Source organism: Ochotona princeps, chromosome 27, assembly GCF_030435755.1.
Source record: "Ochotona princeps isolate mOchPri1 chromosome 27, mOchPri1.hap1, whole genome shotgun sequence".
NCBI classification, from domain to species: domain Eukaryota; kingdom Metazoa; phylum Chordata; class Mammalia; order Lagomorpha; family Ochotonidae; genus Ochotona; species Ochotona princeps.
Window position 1 is genome coordinate 13,792,264 of NC_080858.1, and position 24,737 is coordinate 13,817,000.

The following is a 24,737-nucleotide window of genomic DNA, read 5'->3' on the forward strand; positions in this document are numbered from 1 at the left end:
CAAGTATTTTAACACAGGAGTAAGAGAACTGAATTGCATCTTAGAAAGATCATTGTGATTGCATATGAAAAATGAATTACAGTGGGTCCAGGAAGAGGCTGGGCTAGGACTGGTTAGAAGTAGGGTTGATTTATTGGATTTTTAAAATATATGTAGGATGAAGAATTGAAGGCTGAGTGAGTCATAGGATGATCTGAGAAGGGTGAGGGGATCAAAGCACGCAGCTAAAAACAGATTACAGCATTATTAGTATGTAGATTATACATCCGAAGGACTGGATCAAGTCATCCTCCGGAGTTGTTGGCTACCTTTCCTCTGCGTGATACTAAGCATTTCAAATTCACGTCTATATTTTGGAAATTTTCTTATAAACTTTCTTCCTTTTTTTGGTGTTGTCTCTACTGTCACCCTATCCAAGAAATTCATCTTTTCTCTCCTCATAGTAATCCCCATAACCAGTCACAAAGCTGCATTAAAATGCCTCAGTCACCTCTTGTATTGACATGCTCATAGTCTTCATTCAGCTCCACGTCTTCACTTACCTAGATTTCTTTTTCAAATAGTTACTCTTTCCCCCTCCCAAATAACAAACGTAAGTGCTCCTGTCTGCCGCTTCACTCACACACCCGCCATGGCTAGGAGTGAGCCAGGTTTGAAGGTGGGATCCAGCTCCAATCCAGACTTCCCACATGGGTGGCAGGGATCTACTTACTTGAACCATCACTGCCACCTCCTTCAGCCTGAATAGTCAAGAAGCTGGAATCAGAAGCCAACAGTTTAATCTAGGGTTTCTAATGTAAGACACGGAGTGTTTCTAGTTCCCTGGCATTTTAACAGGCTAAATGCTCACTTAACGTCTTGATGCCCTGGATAGCTTTCCTCATGTTCTTCAACCCCCTGTCCCTTGAATTGCATAACCTTACAATCTACAGCAAATGATGACCTTTTCATTATAAACATGTGTTACTAATTCCTCAAATGATTATATCTACTAAACTGTAACATTATCATTTCATCTGTAAATATCTTCTGCAGCAATCTCCACCCATCCCAGTCAGAACCTTTGACTTTCTCCAGTGCTGACAATTGCTTTTCAGAACTTCACAAATATGTACATATTTCTTCCAGGCAAGAATGCCTTTCCCCTCTCATGCTGTCTACATAAGATCTTTTTAAGACTCAAATACTTCTTCCTCCTTGAAGCATCCGTTTTTCTAATGGTGAGTTAAACTACTGCTTTCTTGTTCAGCCGTCACATCCTGGGGCCACCGCTTTCACAGTGCTAATTGATTCAGTTATAGCATGTGATGTTTTAAATTCTTTACAGCACCAGGGCTTTAATACAATGTTGGGCTGTTTCTTTTACCTAGCATGATGAATTTTAGTATGTGTACAATAATGCACATGAAGAAAAATGAGTCCATGACAGGAATATCTGATGTCATCAGGCATTGAAAAGCTAACACTCAATGCAGGGAGAAATATTCACAACAGTTGCAAGAATCTAGGCTTAGGTTTGTCCTATCAGTTTGGTACTTGGCACGTTCGAAACATCTGTCTGCTTATTGAGGCACATTTCTTCCTTGTCACAGATTGAACTTTCTTATCTAAAGAACAGACTGCTTCTTCAGAGTCCAAATTGTTTTCTACTTTATCTGAATATCCCAAATATGCATCAGCTTGGCTAGAACTCCATTAATCCTCTTATTACAAGATGTATCCTATCCTTGGTACTTTCTGTGCCAACACACACGCACACACAGCACATCCCAGCTCTAAAGCTGTGGACAACTTCAAGCCAGCTGAATTTCATACCGATGTCCTGATATGGTTGATGAAAGAAAATAGTCTTAAGCTCACCTTTAAAATGGGTTCCATTAGGTGGAGAGGAGGATTTGGCTATTGTGACTCTGTGGGTCACACAGTAAGTATGCCTTAGCCTCGTCTATTTTCTGATGCACAGCAGTTCTGCATGAGTAGCAACTGTAACTGGGTCAATAGGAAAGCCAGTGGCGACTAGAACAGGTAATGAACAGGTATAGGTAATGAATACATTAGTCCTATTTTAAAAGACTGGAACGTTTTAAAGTTTCTGCCTCTGTTCTCCTCTTGCAAAGTCTGAATTTATTTTGAAAGTTATGTTTAGAAAGGCAGATGCTCTTTGCACCACACACAGAAGTTAGAAAGATGCCAGCAGGGAAATATCTGATGTGATAATGGGTGTGGTAAACATTTTAAATGGGGTGAATGAGCCCTCTGTTCTTTGGGAATCTTCCATAGTAGCTGATATTAATTTTTTTAATGAAAGTGAAGCACATGTAATGAAGGTTTTCATGTTATTGAACTCTGCACCACTCTTGGGTTTCCTACAGATGTTGCTTTTAAGCAAGATGGGAATTTCACAGATTAGTTATCCCTGCTTCTCCCTGAAGTAAATAAAATTCACAGGATATCTACAAACACAATGCCTTCTACCAGGGCCAAGCCATTAACTTCACAGTAGACACACCAGGCATTCGGGACTCATAACGCTGGGTACTGGTCATTTATAGAAGAAAGAATTTATGGCGCATGACAAGTATTTATCCAGTTGTAAGTGGGATATCTTGTAGATCGAGTCATCTTAAAGAATTTCAGACAAAAGCCAATTTAGGATAGAAGGAAGAGAAAGATAGGTTATACACATTGTGACAAAGAAGATTGTCTTCCTCCCTTTTTTCTTGCTTTTTGTAGAACAGAAACTATACAGGGCCAAATCCTGAAGCCTCTCTAGTAATTGAGATTAGCATAAAAAATAAATTTGCTGAGAAGAGGAGAATTGAGGGGGAAATGACAAAGTGCGGTGGCAATCTATTACTATTTGCATGTATTCATTCACCAGTTTAACTGGTCGACACTGCTTCCCACATCTTTCTACTTCGGTGACTAATTTAACATTATGTGCTGAATTCTAAATTATGCCTTCAGTTTTAGGTACACTGTGTCCCAGAAGCTTTCAAAAGATGATTCCAGTATTATCTGGGAGGAAGTTACTATAATACCTACTTCTTTGTCAAATGCTCAAAGTTTGTGCAATATTTCGTATTATAACTCGTGTTAATTCTTTCTGAAGGAATATAGAAATTAAGTATACTTTGAAAAAGTTCCATGATCCTTTTTTCAAAAAGCTGTATCTTCATAGTATTTTAGTATACATGGCACTCAGTACAATTTTGTCATCTGAGAAACAGTACAAACTGTTTTTTTCTATCCTTTGGGTTTATTTTGAATTATCTGTGCCTACTTTGAACACTTTTTAGAACTGATGCTACTCTGCATTTGTAGACATTTATAGCATTAGACATTTAGAAGTGCTGGATATCAGTTATTTGTCAACATACACTTTATCTGCTTATTGAAAATTTTAAGGCTCTGAGTCTCCTGTTGATGCATCTTCTATGGTTCCTGGCACAGAGGAAGCACTTAGAGGGCATGTGTTGCTGAATGAGAGCTGCTAGACTCCAAAGGAGACATTACAGGCAGTACTGCCTGGATATTCATTATATAAATGGAGTCAAGGTCATAGACTTAGCCCTTGTATTTACTTTGTGGTATGGACCATAGGCACTTCATAATTTTAATATGGCCTAATGATTTTGGAGTCAGAATGTAGGTCTACAAGTAGGAGTCCTTGACTGTTACTGGAAAGTCACAGGAAGATTATCAAGAGAGGCAGAAGCTTATATATCCAGTTTATAGTAGGAAAAACAGTATGTATGTATGTATGTATGTATGTATGGGAAGGCTATGTTTGTAATTGTTTTGTAATTCCTATTTTTCAAGGCAGAGAAAGAAGTTAGAGATACTGTTTGGAAGTTAAGGCCAGGACCCAAACAAAACTTCATTTCATTCATTCAGCCTGTCCCAAGGAACTTTTCTGTGATGATTGAAAGCTTATATCTGACCTTCCCAATGTGGTCTCTAGCCATCTGCGGCTGCTACGTATTTGAGATGTTACTGAGACAGAGAAAGTGAATTTTACATTTAATAATACATATTTATTAAAAATTCAAATGCAGAAATAAAAGCACAATATCCCACCCATTATACAGATAGCCACATAAATCCCCTTCCCTCTAATCCCATTCCCCAGAGGTTATCACTGTGAACAAGTTAAAGTATATTCTTTGAAACATTTTCCTTTGTATATACAAGTATATATAAACACACATAAATGCACTTTTGCCTTTTACAAAAATGAAATCATGTAAATGTACATATTAATCTTCAATTTCTATCTTCATTCATTCAATATACAGAAAATTCACAACAAATCTGATTATCAGTCCTCTTGGGTTCGTTTTCCATTATATAAAATTCATATTCAAGCATCAATTACAAAACTCTTGATAATATACTTCCTGCCATCTTTGAGTCTCATCTCTAACCACTCCAGTATGAAAAGACTGGAACATAAATTACCTTAAATTCTTCCTGAAACAAAGGCAGTACAATCAAACAAACAAACAAACAAACAAACTAGGAACACACTCTGTCATTCCTAGATTTTGGCCTTTGACATTTTATCTAACACTAGTTTAAATGAGTGCATGTGAATAGTGCATAGATTATACAACATTGCAGATTGTTCTTACATACTAACAGAGACCTAGTAGAACATACATGAAGTATACCCTACTATAAGATTTCCTATTGATGTGTGCTCTTTATATTAATAACCCTTTAAGGTTATTTAAATCAATATTGAAAGTATATAGAACCTCTGATCTATGCAAAATAATTCATTACTAGATCATTTATTTATCAATCCTATAAGACAGATACTGTTACCTTCATTCCCAAAAGACTGTTTGCTTGCCTATTAAATAACGTAACATGACTTGAGTAATAACCAGTAAAATGCAAACTTGGACTGAAATTCAGAGGGGCCAGATTATCAAGCTTATGCTTTTAATATCTTGTAGAGTTGCTGTCATTGAAAAATTTAAACTATTAGGTTTTATTGATATCCAATTGACCCAAGGATGCTTCTCTCCAACAATTAGCTACAATTACTAGGATGTAATCCTTCTTCAAGAAGATATTTCTATCGGCCCTTTCATCCTTCACCCTGCATGTCCGGTCTCCATCTCTTCAGAAGGAACATGAAATGCAACATTAAGCCTTTTTTTCTGTTGCTTAACAGAGGAACATATAGGAACATGACTCAGTGGATTCAATGTACACCACTAAACAGACTGCTGTTTTTCGACATTAGCAAATCATTTAATAATGGTGGCCGCCACCTCACTATTTTTTCCATCTGGAATACAGATGGAAAATGACCAAAGGGAGAGTCTGGGTTGGAGAGCCAAGAACAATCTTTGCTCGGTCTACATCATTAGGCTGCCAAAGCTATAACCAAGATAGCATTTGTAATGCACTTTTGAAAAACTCCAATGCACAATACAAACTAAGGAATATTTTGTTAATGACTGTCCTTGAATTGTAGTCAAAGCATACTTGGATGAACTATGAACACTACAATAGTGATGTTTAACTGAACTAACCGATTACATTACTAAGTAATATATTCATTTCTCTTTGTTTGGAATAGCTCTTTGGGGAGCTGCAAGCCATTAACAACAAAAAATGGCTGAAAGAAATATAAATGAAGCTTATTATTTTTGTTAGTTCCCCATGAGACTTACCATCTCTAGCATGTTCAAGAGCAGTCGGCTGTGTTTTCGGACGATATTATAAGCTCGGCAGCAAAGCTCCACAAAATCCTGAAAGTGTTGTGGGTTTTTCCCACCTTCTGTAATGAAGTACTCCATCTCTGAAGTAAAAATAAAAGGGGCTCGGTCCCTACAAAAGCCAAAAAAAAAATTTCAATCATAAGCAGGAAAATACATGGTTTGCAGGATTTAAACAAAGCAGTCAGAAGAGCTTGTTTCCACTAAGTATTCCTGGTATTTTCTCTCTGCATTAGTGGATGAAGGTCCTTGAAGGGGACAAATGGAAAAGTTAATAATTGCATGTACAACATAAATCTATGCCTTATTTGCGCTGTAACAGAGAGGCAAAAATACATTTTATCATGTTGAGCCATGTTGCCCCAAATTCTTCTTTCAGAATTATAATCAGAAGGGAATATTACCCATTAAAAATATTAAACCAATAGCACAGGTATTATCTATGCAAAGTCCTTACAGAAAGTAGTTTGTGCCAAATGTTACCATAACCACTGGTGATTTTGATCTTACATTATTGTTTTTTTCCCTTTGGAAGATACACTGACCTTTTAGGGAACAAGTTTCAGGTTAAAAACTAAGATTTCAATGACAAGTTCTTTCAGAAGGAAATTGGGGTGGGGGTTTGCAACAAAGAGATGTTCTTAATCCATTGTCCCATGCTTAGTAAGAGGAAAACAAGGTAGTTATATTGTGTTTCAAACTGGATCCAGTAAAAATGTCAATCAGAAAGGAAGACGAATAGATTATGCTATCATGTTGTCTAAAGGATGAAAAACAAGTGAGTAATTTTTTCTTAATTTTGTTAGTTTTTTTTTCTTCTCATTATCAGACATGGAGAGGCCTCAGGAAGGCAGTTCCAACACAGTCTGGCAGAGAAAGGATACACTTTACCTCTCTTGGCTAAGATCTCAGTTGGAAAGCAAGAACCACGGGAGGACAGTTTTTACATCAACCTGATCTAATAATGTTCTAGAAGATCTGGAGAGAAAGATTTGGAACTAATATTATTTACAACAAATGTTTTTGAGTGGATTGAAATGAAACATGTTTTAAAAATTTGAGCTTAACAGCCTAAATGTAACTAGATTTAGATTAAGTCATAATGGAAAAGAGTCAGATTATTGAGTGCTTCAATTATGTTTCTTGCTAAAAAATAAGTACGGAAATTTTAAAGAGCACAGTTAACTATTTTAACAAATACATTACAGTAGGAATATCTCACTAATGATTTAATAAGGTCTTATAAAAGTGTGCAGATACCAATCAAAGGCATTTTGTTGTAGCTCTGGGGTGAAGTCATATCACATAAAGAAAATGAGTAACCAAGGTTTGGTTGTCACTTAAAAATTATATTTGTACATTCAGTAATAGCATGTGTTATCAGAGGAGAGGTTGGAATACCAATACTTTCATGTAGCTTTTTCAATCAATCATTGTCTCATTCATTCAACAAAACATTGAGTACCTACACTGAGAAAGATGTCTCTAATAGCAAGTTAAAATCCTGAAATTTTCCTTAAAATTCCTTTTCTATTTTTCATTGATTTCAACGTATGAATTCACTTTATGAATCTAGCGCTTCAACCAAACTGGGAGAAGCAATGTAGAAAGCATGAGATGTCATAGGTCCTCGCCTCAGAGTTTCCTGGATCTCCCTGACCTCATTTGCATAATGGGTTAATCATACCTGGCTGTTAGAATTACTGTGAGAACTGAGAAAATCCACCCTGATGCCTGATGTATAAAGCAGTGCACACACTTGCTAAATGGTAGGATGAGAGAGACACTCTTGGCTTTTTGACAGTTCTGTGGCCATAGGCAAGTGATGTATCCTGTCTGTGCCTTAATTTCCTCCTATGTAAAAGGAGAATGGAATACGCATCTCCTGGGATTGCTGAGAGGATGAAATTCAAGCCTGCAGATGTGAGTAGAACACAGCCTATCACAAGATGTACACTAAATAGAGATTAGTATGTGGCTGCACAGTCAAGTGGTCTCACAGATGGATCTTGTCATGGCTCAATCTCCTCTTAAAAGAAATGCCATCCCTTCCTCACTTCAAAAGTTTACCTCTGGTTTATCCCGACAGTCTTTGTGACTGTATTGACTCTTAAAACCATATTTGAACTGGGCAGCATTCTTATGTATCACTCATCTTGTGGTAATATCAGTATAGTTCTATAATTTCTTAATCAGAAAAGTCATCTTTTCATATGTAATAGTTTCTAATGATTCTGCATGCTACTCTATAGTGGATGGAATTCTGGAAATTTTAGGAGTCTACGTAAAAATTGCTAATCTGTGTATGTTTCTTAAATAGAGAAAAACATGATTGGCCAAACTGATGTTTCAACAGCATTTTTTCATAGTTAAACTCTAAACCATACATTAATGTATATAGTATGTGGTAACTGGTTATAGATCAAAACTGGAAGCATCATAAAAAAGCAAACATGTATATAAAAACTCCAAATTAGAGAAAATGTAAAGTAACAATATTAAACCAATTTTAGCTGAGTTTATAGTATAATCTTACTGACTTCAGCAAAATAAAATGCATCTGTCCAACATGAGTCTCATGGCTCCCTGCTGAGAAATGAAAAAAAATAATGCCTCATGTATCAAACAGGAGCTCCCCCCACTCTATCCCTGTAGGATATGAGTGTTAACTGCAGTGAAACTTACAGGAAAACGAAACCCTAGGCTGAAGAACCAGTGTGTTAGCGCCCCAGTCTCTGAAGTCTGCAGAGACCTGAGAGGAAAGACTGGAAACTGACATCTCAGACTGAGACGTGTCTCATCTCTATCATTCTACAGCTACATAAGCACACTTGTGAAATGTTGTTGACTATCCTAATTGGCTGTCTCTAGACTAGTGGTTTTGTAATTGCTAGCCTAAGTCCTCCCTTTTTCTTTCTCTTATAATTATTATCTTTTCTCTACCTGTCTTCCCCAAGCCCTAAAACTTCAATTCAGACATCAGGAACAAACAATTTCATGAAGAATTTTGTTCTAATTAACCTAATCTTTGTTGCTAGTCTTCAGATTTTTTTTTTTAAATCTCAAATGGCTTCTGTGATATTTCAAGGGAAGATAAAGTATTCTACCCCCCCTTTTTTTGCCACCTTAATATCTGACACAACCTTTTGATGATATTCTATTGTATGCAGTGAAGATACCAATGAAAGAACACAGCTCATACAGAACACTAGTGATAATTTAACACTTACATAGGAAAGTTATGTAAAGAAATGTACTTACTGTGATTCAGCTTTGTTGTAGCAGTTAATTATTGTATCAACTTATAAAAATAGAGTGTTTTATAAATTTCTATCACAGGGAATAACTCAAAAATAATTATATAATTATATATAATATATTATGTAATACATTATATATAATATATATATTATAGAATATATATAACATTATACAATTACATATTATATATCAATATATATAATATATTATATATGATATATTATATATCATATATTATGTGATATGTTACATAATATATAATTATAACCGCAAGGTCCTTATATTATAATAATTATATAGCATATAAGGACAATTGATAAATTGTTGTTTAATCAATTAAAAGCTACAGTTATGAAAAGACACATAATAAATAGGTATTGGAGCATATATCTCCATTTCTGCCACCCTGACTTGACCTGGCCCCTGATGCTATGGGTATTTGAGAAGTGAATCACTGGATGGAATATAATCTCTGCTTTTCAAATATGTCAAAATATATTCTTAGAAAATTAGCAATTTTTCAATTATTAAACTGCTCTTCTAATCAAATATACATTAGGTGAGCAATATCTAATTGAATTTTTTATATAATCAATTTAGGGACAAAATGATTCCCAGAAGCAGCTGCTTCCACTGTGACTTACACTGCGGGGGCTTCGTCCCAGCAGTTCATGCTGGACTTCAGCTATCCTAAGTTCAGTAGACTCAAATGCTCTGAAATTAGAGGCATGTCTCCTAAGCATTTATCATATATTACCTCAATTGCAGTTCTTACAATTGCACTTTAACAAAAATTGAAATTAAGGAAAATTTTGCCTGCCTTTTCACTGAGAAAATGCCCATAGATGCGGAGTGGCGTTGATATTATGATTGTTGGTCTTAGTTTTGGCATGCTTCTAGGACAACAGTTTTGCAAGAAGTTTATATTTGTGAAAGAGCAGGACTATGTGAGATGAGTCTGTCTTCCAGTACTAACTCCAGAAACAAGCTCTGTTCCAGGGAACAGGCTGCACCGGATGATGCAGAGTCGGAATGTGACACATTCTGATGACTCCTCCACTGAGGATTACCAAGACTGTTCTCTGAGTTCCACATTGGTGAAAGAGAATCAGAGGCCCTGCTTCACGACTCCCTGAGGATTAATGCATAACAAGTATGTATAAAGTTTTAAAGGGAATTTTTGACTATTTAGATTGGGTCATGTCAAATCCATGGCAATCTGAGGGACATACATACTTCATTATTGGTAGGGTGTATGAAGGGAGGAATAAAATCACAGAATTCTGTCAAGGACTCATAGTAATGGAGTCTATCAGACTCTCTGAACACAGTACCTACTTTTATGAAAGACACAAGAACTCGAGTAATTTTACCCTGACCTGAAACAGGGCGTTTAAATGGAAATTGTTTTTTCTGCACTTCAACTGTTCCCAGAAAATACCACATTAACATCAAGATGTATTATCTTAAATATTTCTCACAACAGTGAAGAGTGATAATAGTGTTGACATAGGTGACTATAGCATACAGTGGGGAATTTTTAAGCTTACCTTATTTCCTGATATCACAACTGTCCTACATTTTGAAGAGCGCACTTTGCTGTCCAACAGCAAGAACTCTAGTCTCTGCTAATATCCACGAGTTAATTGAGAAGGCAAATTTGGAATCTCCAGCCTTATATAACTAGGCCATACAGGAAACCTAGAAGGTGCAATACAGTAAGAACATAAATGTGCCTGGACTATTACACCAGGAACATTGAGCACCTCGTGGGATCTGCGAACTCGTGGCATTTACCTAACTAAGCATGGGCCTCACCGATACTCTGTGCACGTACAACACTTTCCCCTGCCTGGCCTCTTTTATAAATTCATGGTGAATACTCCAACTCCCCAATCTTCACTTAACTGCTTCATAACTTCGGCTACTGACTCTGCAGTTCCACATGAGTGCAATATCTCATCTCTCATTTAAAACAGGTAGTGAGATAGCGGCCACTGAAAAATGACCAGTCCTGCTTCCCAAAGTCTCCTAAATTGGGTGCATTTATTTCATGAGGACAGAAAATGGCTGATAGCATCTTCAGATTCCCTGTGTGTTTTCATTTTAACTTGAGTTTAAGGTATAAAGTTCACAGCCCTGTTTTAAGAATTCTAGTACATGCCTGGAGCACAAGTTATTCTGAGTACAAAGAAAAGATTATCGAAGCTACAATGCTTGTGTGAAAACTGGATTGGTGATATCACAACATAAACAAGGATGTAAAAAATCAGGTTCAAGACAAAGTTCAATACAGCTTATTACTTGTAAAAATTCATTATACTAGGATAGGCATGGTCACAATGTATGTGTCAAGCTTCAAGTGGAACATATTATCCCCCACCACTTAAAGGTATCATTTCTTCAATCAGACACTACACAAAATTCTTATGCAAAGCTCATGTTTAGGAACTATTTGTAGTCTTCATTTGAAAACTATAGTTAGAGAAACCTTTCAGCTTGTGGTTAAAATGCAGGTCCAGGGAACTGCATGTTAGCATTAGGTCTGCAACACCATTATTCCTTAAGGGTACAAGTTTGAGTTCCAGCTGTTCCACTTCTGGTCCAGATGACTGCCACTGTGTCTGAGAAAGCAGCAGAGGCTAGCCCAAATGCTTGGATCCCAGCACCCATGTGTAGTCTGGGCAGTTGCAGTTACCTGGGGAGTGAACCAGCAGACGGCAAATCCTCTCTATCCTATTCTCTGTAACTCTCACTTTTAGAATTAGTATTTTTTTCTAAATAAAGATTACATTTTATATGAGAGCAAGGTTTACAGAGAGAAGCACACACACACACACAGAGAAAGATCTTCCATTCCTGAGTCACTCCCCAAGTGACAGTAATGGCCAGAGCTGAGCCTATCCAAACCCAGGAGCGTCTCCATGGGATGCAGGGTCCCAAGGCCTTGGGCCATCTGCTGCTGCTTTCCTAAGTGATAGGCAGGGAGCTGGATCAAAGGTGGAGTAGCTGGGACTTGAACTGGTACTCCATGGAATGCCAGCATTGAAGGCACAGGATTATTCTGATATACTACCATGCCTACTCTTTTTTTCCCCCCTAAATGCTGGTCAAAATGTTCAGTTTGCACATTGGAGTGCCTTGAGGTCAATGCCCAGTTATGACTCCTGATTCTAGGTTCTTGTTAATGTACTCTGTAAAGTAGTAGGTTATGGGTGAAGTAATTGGTTTCTTGGCACCCAAGTGAGCAACCTGGATTGGATTCTTGGCTCAGCCTCAACCATTGTGGATATGAGGGGGTGCATCTCAGTTAAGGCTATGGAATGCCGAGGCATGCCAAGGAGTCAACCCCTCTTTCACAGGCCTTTCTTGCTTTCTCATTTATCCTTCACTCTTCTCATTCTTTGTAGAAATTCATTTTGCTTTTAAATCATTTTTTTGCAATAATTTAGAAAGACAAGATGGGGATGGAAACAAATGGGTCATTCAGAAAAAAACAGGTGCTGATGATGCCTGAGCCACTGAGACAAACGCCTGTCCCAAAGATGTCTTTAAAGTACTCACAGTTGGAGCAGTATCGAAACTATGCTTTCCACTACACAACTCTGAGGACTGTGGGCTGTGAAAAAAAAAAACCTGCAATCGTGTGCATGACAGACCAATGAGGTTCCTCTAATTTCAAAGAACACTGAGAGCAATTAAAGCATGCGGTGGGACATTCATGCCTACCTAGCTCTTAAATCATTATGAGTAACATGCTGAGCCAGAATGATTAAAGTAAGATCCTTTTTAAAAACTCTATCAAGCATTTTTAAAATGGCTTTCAACTGAAGATTTAGCATATAAATGTTACAGCACTCAAGCACATTTTGCCTCTTTTCTAATTTATCAGTGGTAGTTTACTATTGAAAATGGCAACATGATACTGTGTGGCTAGTGACTTTTTAGTAACAGTATCAAGAGGAAAATGTTGAGTTAACGGTAATCTACCAGAATAAAACCTTAAAAGGGTGTAAACTATATTGTAATAAAATCAGCAAGTAGTATTTTGATCAGCGAAGTACAAATATTTTGTTTTAAAAAAAGTTAAAATGTGTTTTTTAACATGAACTCTCCTCTGATCTAAGAGGACTGACATCGTATGATGTGGTGTTAACTATTTAATAACTGCTCATTTTGAGGGAAAAATTCTGAATTGTGACATCCTCATTGGTCTGTGGTATTAATATTAGCATTGTGACTGACCACAGTCTACCAGATGATGCCACTGACCAGAGCAAGCCCCGAACGGGCTCCTGGGAGCTAGCACGCTACTACTGACTGCGCCTGAAATTCTAACAGAAGTCAAGAATGCCTTAGTGAAATATTTCATAGTCTAACCCCGAGAAAGCACAATCCAGTCTGTCAGCCGACAAACCTCAAAGCTAATTTAAAGGACTAATAGTGCATTAATAAACTTCAACACACAGATGTCAAAAAGAACAAAAAAATGTTTTTACATACTTTTAAACCAAAGTAGTAATCACCTACAGATGCAATCTCATTTCTTACACTTCCTTTGGAACACTTATATTATGATTAATTTCAACAACATTTGGAAAGCTCACTTAGGGTCAGGTGCTTGGCTAATCACGTCATAAGCTTATTTAACCTTCACAATAGTTTGTTTTCTGAGAAACCTGGAGCAGAGAAAGAGGTTACTTCCTCCGGATCTCACCATTAGCACACCATAGCATAGGTTGTGAAAAAAAAATGTATCTCCAGGGTAGTTTTAACTACTGCTCAAGTACTTCTAAGATTACTTATGAATAAAATTACAAGGGGAATTTGATGCAGGGCTAGCATTATTAATGTGAAAAATCATTATATATTTTGGAAATTGAATTTAAAAGCTACTAGCTTGAAACAATGATTTAGGAGACTAATAACCAACATTTTTAAAAAGACTTCATTAATTTCCCCTTCTCTGTAAGATAAAGTTACCGTCAACTGTGGAGTTGAACTTGACTATTTAATCTTTTTTTATACAATGAAAGCATTACCATACAGAATTTTTACAGGAAATTTGAGTAAAATTGTGGATGTGTAATTTCTGAAGCATTTTGTTTTGTGACAGAAGAAATGAAATTAACAATGGTTTTTTTTTAAAGGGTATTGATTTCAGAAATCTAGAGAAATTTCTTTGTTCCTAATAAAGGGATTAACTGTTTTCTCCAGAGTAATCCAATATTCAAATTGTTGCTTGAAACTTTTATATGAGATTGAATAAAATCTAGCCAATACAGTAATGAAATGAAAGGTTATGCTTCTCCTTTCCCCGTGTTTTATATGATGTGAGAAACCCATGCATCTAGAACACATACATTCCTTACTTCCACTGGCTGCCTCGGGCTTCCTGTGGTCTGCTGCACTATGGGAGATTTGGGTAATACTTGGGCATGCTTTGCCTGCCTGACTTTGTATGTTATGAGGGATTCATTACGTTTATATGTATAGAATCTAAGTGAGGCCAGGCTTCTCACTAAATATGTCTAAAAATTAATGAGTATGGCATAAATAAGATTAATCTATCCTAAGGGGATTGAGACAAGGAGCTCTGATCTGACATTCAGTGGAATTGAGATGGAAGAGGTCAACTCCCCAATGAAAGAGAAATTTAGTGACTTCCACAATGGCTGAATAAGCTTGGAGGAAAATGACTACATGTTTTCTACAATGCAAAAAGATAAAGTGAATAGTCATAGTCAAGCATAACCATGGAAAACTCATGGAGAAAGTATCAAGAAAGATACATTCCGAATAAGGCTTAAAGAAGCCACTGATAGGGCCCAGTGTGATAGCGTAGTGGTTAAAGTCCTCACCTTGCACGTGCCAGGATTCCATATGGGCGCCGGTCTAATCCCAGCACCCCTGCTTCCCATCCAGCTCCCTGCTTGCGGCCTGGGAAAGCAGTCGAGGACGGCCCAAATCCTTGGGACCCTGCACCTGCATGGGAGAGCCAGAATAGTTCCTGGCTCCTGGCTTCAGATTGGCTTAGCTCCAGCCATTGTGGCCGCTTGGGGAGTGAACCATCAGACGGAAGATCTTCTTCTCTGTCTCTCCTCCTCTCTGTATATCCGCCTTTCCAATAAAAAATCTTAAAAAAAAAAAAAAACAGCCACTGATAACATCCTGAAAACAACACAAGTAATGTGCATAGATAATGGGCATGCTATTGGCCTCAGTCTCTGGTGATCAATAACCATTCATCTCAAGGGAAGACAGCGTCAGCTGCGTTTTCCTTCATCCAATCAATAACTACTGACTGATAAGGCCCTTTCTGTTATTGGTTTATTGGCACATTAGTTCAGCAAACAATATTAAGAACCTATTACAATTGACATTCAGTGTGGGCATATTTTTAAAATTTATATTTCTGGCTGCAAAAACACAATTCAGAACTACGTAACTGTAGAAGTAGCAGTGAGTGCTGTAATTCTGAATACACTGGGCCCCCACTTTTTTTCTCTTACCATCCTCATCAAATTATTTTTGCATCTCTGCAGAATAGAAATATAGTTGTTCATTTTTCAGTCACCCCCGTGGACAGTACAGGTGACTGAAAACTACAGGTGAATTACATCAGGGTTACAGGAGGTTCCTAGTAATTCTGTACTTTGTCCATGGACACGGGGAAAAACACATCTCAGTTATGATGCACCAAAAATGTCAATAACAATGTAAAAACTGACGAGTGATCCCTCAGTAAACTATTAATATAAACACTGACACATTCATCGGCCTTCAACCTTTGCGGGTTAGGTGCCCATGTCTTTGTACCTGTGACCTGATCACATTGGATGTTGATCGGTACTACAGCTGTTTTTATACTTGAAAGGCAAAACCCCATTGACATAGTAAGTGTGTATTGTTCAACTGTGTATCATAAGTGCTTGTCCTAATCCTTGGCATGTAAACCACCTCAGTGCACATGTGCATGGGATGAATCAATATGCAGTGAATATCTCCTTAAGTGATCTATTAAAAAGGCAATGTACTGAGAGTAATTAAGAAGTGAAACAATTCTATACATATGCCTTTACAAAATAGAATGTAATTGGTTCTTGAGAATGAAACCATCTTAAATAAATCATGCTGGCATTTTCTTATAACCCCAAAATGGAATCTGGTAGAAATTCGATCCCATTCTGTTGTATAAGACATTTTTTTTTAATCGAGAATGGCTACATAGTGTCAGGGTCATTATGTTCCTTGTTGTTTTGATGCAGTGTTTTTTCAAGCAAGAAGCCTACAGCATGTGATTTCCCAGCCTGACTCCTACCCTACCCAAATAAAAATGAAAGCAACCTATTTAGCTCCTGTTCTTTCATCGTTTGTGAAGACCAAAAATCTAGAAGTTATCCTTGACTTCTTCTCCAACCTATTGAACCCCTCTCTGCAGTTCCTTCATCATGATTAATGTCCAATCAAGTACCAGGTGTTACAATGCTGTTTCCAAATCAGATACTCACTGTACAAGTGATAAGAACATCTTACCTTAACTATTGCAGTAACCTCTTAATCCACCTCCACACTGTAGGATATCAAGAAAAAACTTTTGAAAAGCAATGGTGTCTTTCTGTACGTGAAATAAAAGCTGTACTCCATACCAGGATCTCCATACCTTTCCAAATCTGACCTCTAGCACTCTTTGTCATTACATCCTATTGACCTTTCTCTCTACCTCACATGCAAACCACAGACCAGCCATTGGAAAATACCACTTCTATGCTCACAAGTGATTGATATGGAATACTCTTCCCATAAGTCCATCACTCACTCATTACACAGTTCACTGTCATTTCCCCACCCCCCCAAGAACTCTTTGAAACAACAAGCCTGTGCCAGGCACGTTCTTTCATTTCTCTGATTATTTTCCTCCTATTCCTCCAGCCTATTTTTGCATCTTATTTCTTTGCTTATTAACTTGTCTAATGCCTGGTATCCTCACTAGAAAGAGATCAGGCTCACATTAGCCTGGTTAATGGTTACATCCTTGAGCAGTAATGTGTGCTCACTAAATGTCTGTGTAATGAATCAAGACTAATTCAGTTTGGGAAGTGTGCTACAGTGATACTTCAGAAAGTTCATGGACAACACATTGTCAAAGAACTGCATATGCATTGGTAAGGGTTTTGGCAACAAAGTAAACTTACTTCTGGATTCAATTTCCCATGAACTCTTTGAAGTCCTCTTGCAGTTGCACGACACAGAAAGGTGGAAATTTCATCTGTACATTATACCAGATGTGCTGACATACATCACCAACACATCCCTGTTTGTCCATTAATGCATTTAAAAAATCATATCAAACAGTTCAGACTGCAACACAATTAGTATCCCCTGGGGCAAGTGCAATTTTTTTCTTTAGAGTATTCCAGAGAGGGAAAAGAACACAATTTAGTCCAGTAATACTGTGAGGAAACACAATTTGGTTCATTAATGATCTATTGAAAAGAAAATATTCCCTTCATCTTTAGCTATATAATCAAGTTTATATCACCTTGGAGGATTTGAGAGACAGGGAGCAAGTGATCTGCAGGATATGCATGCTATTACATGTTACATATTGGTTAGAACACTGCTTCATTAGTGCAGTAAATGTTATTTGTTCACTGACCTTTTGATGCCTCCAAATGTCTGTGCATGTCCTAGAAATTTTCCAAAGTCGATATGGAACATGTGGCCTGACTTTGTCAGCATGATGTTGTCATTGTGACGATCACAGACTCCCAAGATGAAGGTTACCACACACCAGCCAGCACAGGAGTAGAGAAAATTCCTTAGTGCCTAGCCAACAGAGAAACAACACCAAACCCCACCACCACCACAGCGAGTTAATACATTTTCATTATAGATAATGGTAACAAGTAAATGAAAACCACAAAATTGCATGGTCAAGGACAATTTCTACATCTTGCTGGAGAAAAGCATATAGAGAAGTGGCCCATTCTTGATAGGCTATAGAAAAACAATCTTTTTAAGCATTCTTTTTCATTGAAATTGGTAAAAATAGCTCTTTCATTCAAATTGAGCTCAGCTTCATGTTTTATTGAAGAGGATTCCTGGTGTGAGTTTCTAATGATTCAGATATACAAGACCAAAAGATTGTTTTTTTCAAAGAAGAAATAATCATACAGACCAATAATGCCCATCCACAGAGACATTTAAAATATCAATTTATCAAGAATTGAAATCTGGGGAAGCAAAAACTGCATTATAATGTTTCATAACAGCCTTATGAATAGGTCTTCCAGCTGCTGTCCAAAAGCACACAGTGTATATCAATGAATGCTTATAGGTGTGGAGGGCCAGCAGGTTATCACTAACTTAATTGTTGCTTATGCTTCTTCCATGGTTATAGTTACTTTTCAAAAGTAGGTTTTTTTTTTTTCAAAATAATACACTGGGGATATCATGTTTATCAACCTGATGATGTAACCAAGAATGATTGGTTGGACCAAGGTCATAGGTCTCTCAGAATGGATTATGTCATTAGATGACTTGCCAGGAAACTTATTTCCAGGTTTCCTAAGAGCCTGACCAGGTCACTTAATTTGTCTAGATTTTCTTTACTTGTAGAATGGAACTGCTCAAACATATACTTTACATAGTAATTGTGAAGAACAAATGTATATGCAAACACTAAACATAACTCACAAATTTTGGGAAGAGCTGAAGTAGGTGTCAACATAATTTTATAGAATTACTTGTTGTTTGGTCTGTGGTTTGCTCCATTCAGATCTCATTGAAGTACAGAGATTAACCTTTGATTCTCTCTGCCTTGGCAATCCCAGTTTGCCCAGGACTGAGAAGGGCCCCAAAATGAGGGATTGTCATTGTTTAATGTCTGCTTATTTTCACTTTTGTTGCAGTTACCCAGAAGCAGGAGCTTGCTGCATGCTAAAACTGTTGTACCAGTTCATGACCTGGCCAGATGGAACAGAATCTGGCCCCAGTCACACTCATCTTTACATCCAGGAGCCTAGGGTAGGACACAGTCTGCAGGACTATAATCTGTGGGGCAGATGCAGAATAAAACAAAGGGACTGAACTGCATAATATATATGTATATATGTGATATTTAACAAATAAAACTGCTTATAATCCTGAGAATCACGTTTAGATGAGAGATTCAAAAAGCAGGATATGGATAAGGAAACTAACGCAAAGTAGTAAGATATTCTTAGAAACTGGATGTCGTGTAAAAACTAGCTTCAAGAGTGAGTGAGATGGCTCCAAGCCAGTCATGGATCAATGAGAATCCTTCTAATAATAGGCAGAGGTTTTATCCAGAAAGACAAGCAAACAGAATACTTGATCTAGTTAATATACCACTTAAACTGAGCCATTATTATTAGACTGGTGTCTGAGAAATTAGACCTCAAGATGTGCTTAATTTACTTTTCCATAAATCAGAATAATTAATGAACTAGAGTCTATCCCTGTTGAAGCACATTATTTAAAAATAACTAAGGACAGACCTTTTCATAATCTGCTTTTATGTGGTTGTGCTGACTGAACCACTTTTTGATGGTGTTTTCTTTCAGTGGTCCCATCAGCCCCGAATGGCGATGAATCTTGGCAAGCGTGACCGCATCAGGCACCATCTGCACCAGACCTGGTGGATGAAGAGAAGATTATAGACACAGCTCTTTCTCCACAGAGAGAAAGATGCTTAGGAAATGTATCTGAAACTAGATAACAGTGACAACAACAGATGTAGGCACTATTTTTGGATTACTCCTTTCCTCCCTAGAATTTCTATGATGGAGATTTTTCTATATGGTTCCCTTCCTAATTCTTCCTCAACCTTGGGAAGCAGTGAGACCACATGTTGTGTTTGGATCAGATCTATCAAATGTGACTTCCATGCTTTTTTTTCTAGAACTCTCATAGGGAGCCAACTAGCTGGTTTCAAAAACACTGCATGGAGCCCGAAGAGGAGAGAATCGATTTTCACATGATTGTTGAAGGGTGAGCATTACATTTATATCACACACACACGCCTTATGTGAACCAGGTACCAACATGTCCATTGTATTATTTTTTTGAGCAATGCTCAGGGGGCAGACATGTGGTTTAGTTGTTAATGAACTCATGACCTATGTTGGAATACTTGGGTTCCATTCCTGAATCTGTTCTGGAACCCAGCTTCCAACTAATGCACACCTTGTGAGGCAGCTGATGATAAGTCAAGTAAGTTACATAAGATATTCTGAGTTTCTGTCTCTGAGCATTAGCTGTAGCCCAGCCCAGCTGTTGCAGGTATTTGGGGAGTCAACCAGAGGATGGAAGTTCTATTGGTCTTTCTCCCACTATCCTTCTGCTTCTCCAGTATGTAAAATATTGTGAAAATTTAAAAAAAATGTATATTCAAGTTAACAGAAGTGTTCTGATTAAATGGTTCATTATTGGGCATGAACAGAATATATATAGCAAACATGGACAGAGAAAATGTTTCCTTTTTTCTTGGTCATTATTAAAGAAAAAACTACAATTTTAAAGGCTGCATATATAGATTAAACTTCAATAGGACCTTTGTCCTACTGGCTAAATGTCCATCTGACTTTATGCATTATGCTCTTAAAATTATTGGAATATGAATTTTTTAAAGCACTCAGGTTTTTCTTTTGTGTAAGCAATTGAAATCCAGTACTTAAAACTCCCAAATGACTGGTATTCACAAAGCCACTTGTGACATACAGTTCTATGAATCAAATCATTGGAAGAAATGAAACACGAGTCTGATTTCCAATCCCTGTTGTTGTGCCAGAGTTGTAAACTCAATTACCCAGAAGGACCAAGGACATCATATGATTTGATGGAAAGAGGGGTACTTTTTTTTTTTAATCCCCTGGGTTACTTCCCAATGTCCACAACAGCAACAGCTAAGCCAGTACAAGCCAGAAGCCTAAATTCCAACACAAGTCTCCCACATGGGTGATAGAGACTCAATTACTTGAGCCATTACCTACTGTCTCCCAGAGTACCTATTAGTAGGAAGTAGAGTCTAGAGTCAAACTCAAGTATTACATTAATCAGTGTGAGTGTCCCAAGCAGTGTTTCAGTTGCTGTGCTAAGTTCCTAAGCTTCCAGGTGATGTCAATTGTGGCCCTTGTTTGCCACCCTAAGTATGGGGACCAAACTTTTCCTGGTGGGATGATGTAAGACGGTGACTGTCAGCTGCTTAAGAAATAACTGAACAACTGTTATCCTCCCTGCTTCTTCAGCCCCTTTGCCCTCCAGTGGACAATTTAATTCCGTATGCCTAGATTGGGGCAGTGATAACTATTCCATCCAATTGCTCTGGGTAATTTTTATGGTCATCAACATTGCAAGAGCAGTGGTCAAAGGAATCCCATACGAAGGACTGCTTGCCCTGTAGACTCTCCTTGAACTCGTGATATATCATCTACATCATAGTCATGAGAAAGATCACCACTGATGATGATGGTGCAGTCCTCTGAGCTTAGTTCCTGGAGTACAGGTTCCGTCAGAGCAGCAGTTCTGTTTAACTCATTTTCAATAATCCCCATCTTGCCTTGTGACATTTCTTGAGAAGAGTAGATATTCAATACACCTGGGAACCTGATTAATGGTACAATCTAATGTTCTAAGAAAGAACATTTGTTTTGGTGATCTGTACAAGTATTTCTCTTAGGGCGGTATTTTGTCAATATAATGCTCTCTGAAATCCCAAAACTACAGAATGTTGTTGGCATATAGAGGGGGAAAATAGCCTGTCTCATGAAATCTACAACTTAGGACAGGGCTGAAGTAGATTGTGCTGAATCATGTTGCTAATTTAAAAAGATTTTTACTTCAGTTACATTCTATGATTATAAATAGATTTGAATAGATAGAATTAAATTTCACTGGGATCAGTGATTTATTCAATTTCTGGAGAAAAGACAATGCATTTGACAGCAGAAGGATCTGCTTGGCTCATCTACCTTCACAGGTATTTTTCAGCATATTAGGAAATGAAAGGATTAGGCCATTAAAGAAAATAAGGGAGGCAGAAGCCAATGCACTAACAAGCTCAATGTAGCCATAGTGAAAAACATTTTTAACAACTAGAGTTTAATTTTTTTTCCCCTCACTTTCTTTGAAAGAGAGAGAGTAAGGGAGAACTAAAGAAGGGGGCAAGAGAGAGAGATGGGAAAGAAGAAAAAGGAGTATCTTCCATTGCCTGGGTCACTTCCTTAAATTCCTACAACAGCTAGAGTTGAACCAAGCCAAAGCCTGGGGACTGCAAGTTGACGCAGGGACACAGGATTTGAGTCTTCCTCTACTGCACATCAAAAAACTGCATCAGAACAGAAACCAAGTAGCCAGGTATGCCCAGTGCCCACCATGGAGCCAGATATGCCCAGTGCCCACCATGGAGCCAGGTATGCCCAATGCCCACCATGGAGCCAGGTATGCCCAATGCCCACCATGGAGCCAGGTATGCCCAATGCCCACATGGAGCCAGAGGTTTAGAAAGGAGTGACTGTTCATCTATGATGACACCTTTAAATTCTAGCTCTGCTTGAATTAAAAGCTAACGAGATGAACCACATAATATAGGTCCCTTTTGTACTTAATTCATGTCATCCATTTTGTTATGTATCTACTATAATTCTAAATTTAATGAGATTCTAAGTGGTAAATACACATACTAAACACTATGGTAAGCTATCTTAAGAATTGTTTCTTTAATGTAGCATATTTTAATTAAGTACATCTTTTACCATTGATGCTTAGTAATACACTGAGCAGATCCTCAGCATTGTTTTCTTTTTAATAGATGTAAAAATCTAAATATATTTCTATATTATTTATTTGGCTCTTTTAGGTAAAAAAAAGTGGTCAAATGTATTCAAAGACTGCATGTATAGACAGCATTGATTATATATTCTACTAAAAATCTTTTTAAAATTACCTGAAGGTCTATTTAGAATACTCAGAATACTTTAAAACTTTTAAACATTTGTAAATTTTGGATTAATATGTAAGAGTGGGTTTTTCTTGAATAAGCATTCTTTGTTTTTTTGCAGTAAGTTCTGACTTACCACATTTTTACTTACATTTTTCAGCTTTATAAGGATGTAGAATTATTTGACAAAATTTGTTAATAAGTTGGATGTTAAAATGTTTGATAGAATTTATATAATATTATAGTTTAATGATTTTGTGACTTTTAAAAATTGCTCTGAGTTAAACATCTTTTTTCATTCATTATTATGTATTGTCCTGATTTTTCTGCTAATCTATAGTCTTTTAAAAAATCTTTCATGTGTTGAACTCTGTTTACTGGTGCCAATTAACTTGTAATTATAATGTAAATTAAATATGCACTGTCCCAAAAGAATAATACATTTTTTAAAAAGCACATTTGAATTTTAGTGTGTTCCTAGCTTAGAGACCCATGGCACACTCACTCGGTTGTGGCGTTTCCAGGCAGTGGTGTGGGGCTCCCAGCAAACATTCATGAGCAGCACATGGTGATGCTGAGACATTGTACTGGGTTAGACGCTAAAGGCATTTTTTTAACTGTCAACCATGATATTTTCAATTTATCATGAATGAATGGGCACAGAACCCAACCATAAGTTGAATTTGAAAAACAGAGTGAGTGGATTATCAATGAAAGGGAGTCTTAAAGGACCTGAAAAGGGGGTATGTGTAGTGACATAGCTAACAGAGCCGATGTTTATGATGTAAGCATTCTGAAGGGCAACAGTCCGTATCCCGGCTGTTCCACATCAGATCATCTGATTCTCTGTTTTGTTTTTTTTTTTAAAGATTTATTTCACTTTATTACAGTCAGATATACAGAGAGGAGGAGAGACAGAGAGGAAGATCTTCCGTCCGATGAGTCACTCCCCAAGTGAGCCGCAACGGGCCGGTACGCGCGGATCCGAAGCCGGGAACCAGGAACCTCTTCCAGGTCTCCCACGTGGGTGCAGGGTCCCAAAGCTTTTGGGCCGTCCTCAACTGCTTTCCCAGGCCACAAGCAGGGAGCTAGATGGGAAGTGGAGCTGCCGGGATTAGAACCGGCGCCCATATGCGATCCCCGGGGCGTTCAAGGCGAGGACTTTAGCCGCTAGGCCTTGCTGCCGGGCCCCTGATTCTCTGTTAATGGCGTAGGAAACACAGCAGAAGATGGCTCAAGGGCTTAGACCCTGCCACCCACACGGGCAACACATGGAGTTCTGGGTGCCTGGCTTGTTCTTGTGGGTCATTTGGGGAGTGAACCAGTGGATGGAATCTCTCTCTCCCTCTCTCCATAACACTATCAGTTCCATAAACTATAAAGAAAATCACAATTATAGGTAACACTGACTATAAATGCTCTAATATCTAAAAGCATTTGGTGCTTCATTATAAAGTGCATTTTCAAAAATATATGTTAAGGAAAAAAACAACACTTGTAGTTCTTTGGACCATGAATTTGTAGTCTAGAAAGAAAGCTGTGGAAAGTTTGGAAGCTGGCTAGCAGGGACTGAGTGAGGTAAATAAAGGGAGCTCACCACTTTTTCATCTATACTGACCTTGGTCTTTTCCTGTGGATAGACATCTATAAATGATCATTTGCATATCCAAGCCCTCCTGCAGCCAAATGTTGTCCATCGTCTGAATGAGCTGCAGAACAAGCATATCCTGCCGAAGATCATCACCAGCCTGTCAGAAACAAAATTATAGACTCTGAGT

The 24,737-nt window shown here is 37.7% G+C and overlaps 1 protein-coding gene across 2 annotated transcripts in view; it reads right to left on the reverse strand.

Moving 5' to 3' along the window:
* Nucleotides 1–24,737, reverse strand: part of PIK3C2G (phosphatidylinositol-4-phosphate 3-kinase catalytic subunit type 2 gamma) — a 265,595-nt gene that overhangs the window by 65,412 nt on the left and 175,446 nt on the right. For both annotated transcript variants that reach the window (XM_058655883.1, XM_058655882.1), the window contains 4 exons: nucleotides 24,578–24,707; nucleotides 19,520–19,656; nucleotides 17,656–17,825; nucleotides 5,691–5,847 (listed from right to left, as the gene is read on the reverse strand). In XM_058655883.1, coding sequence (XP_058511866.1) covers nucleotides 5,691–5,847; nucleotides 17,656–17,825; nucleotides 19,520–19,656; nucleotides 24,578–24,707 — 594 coding nt within the window. The remainder of the gene's footprint in view (nucleotides 1–5,690; nucleotides 5,848–17,655; nucleotides 17,826–19,519; nucleotides 19,657–24,577; nucleotides 24,708–24,737) is intronic.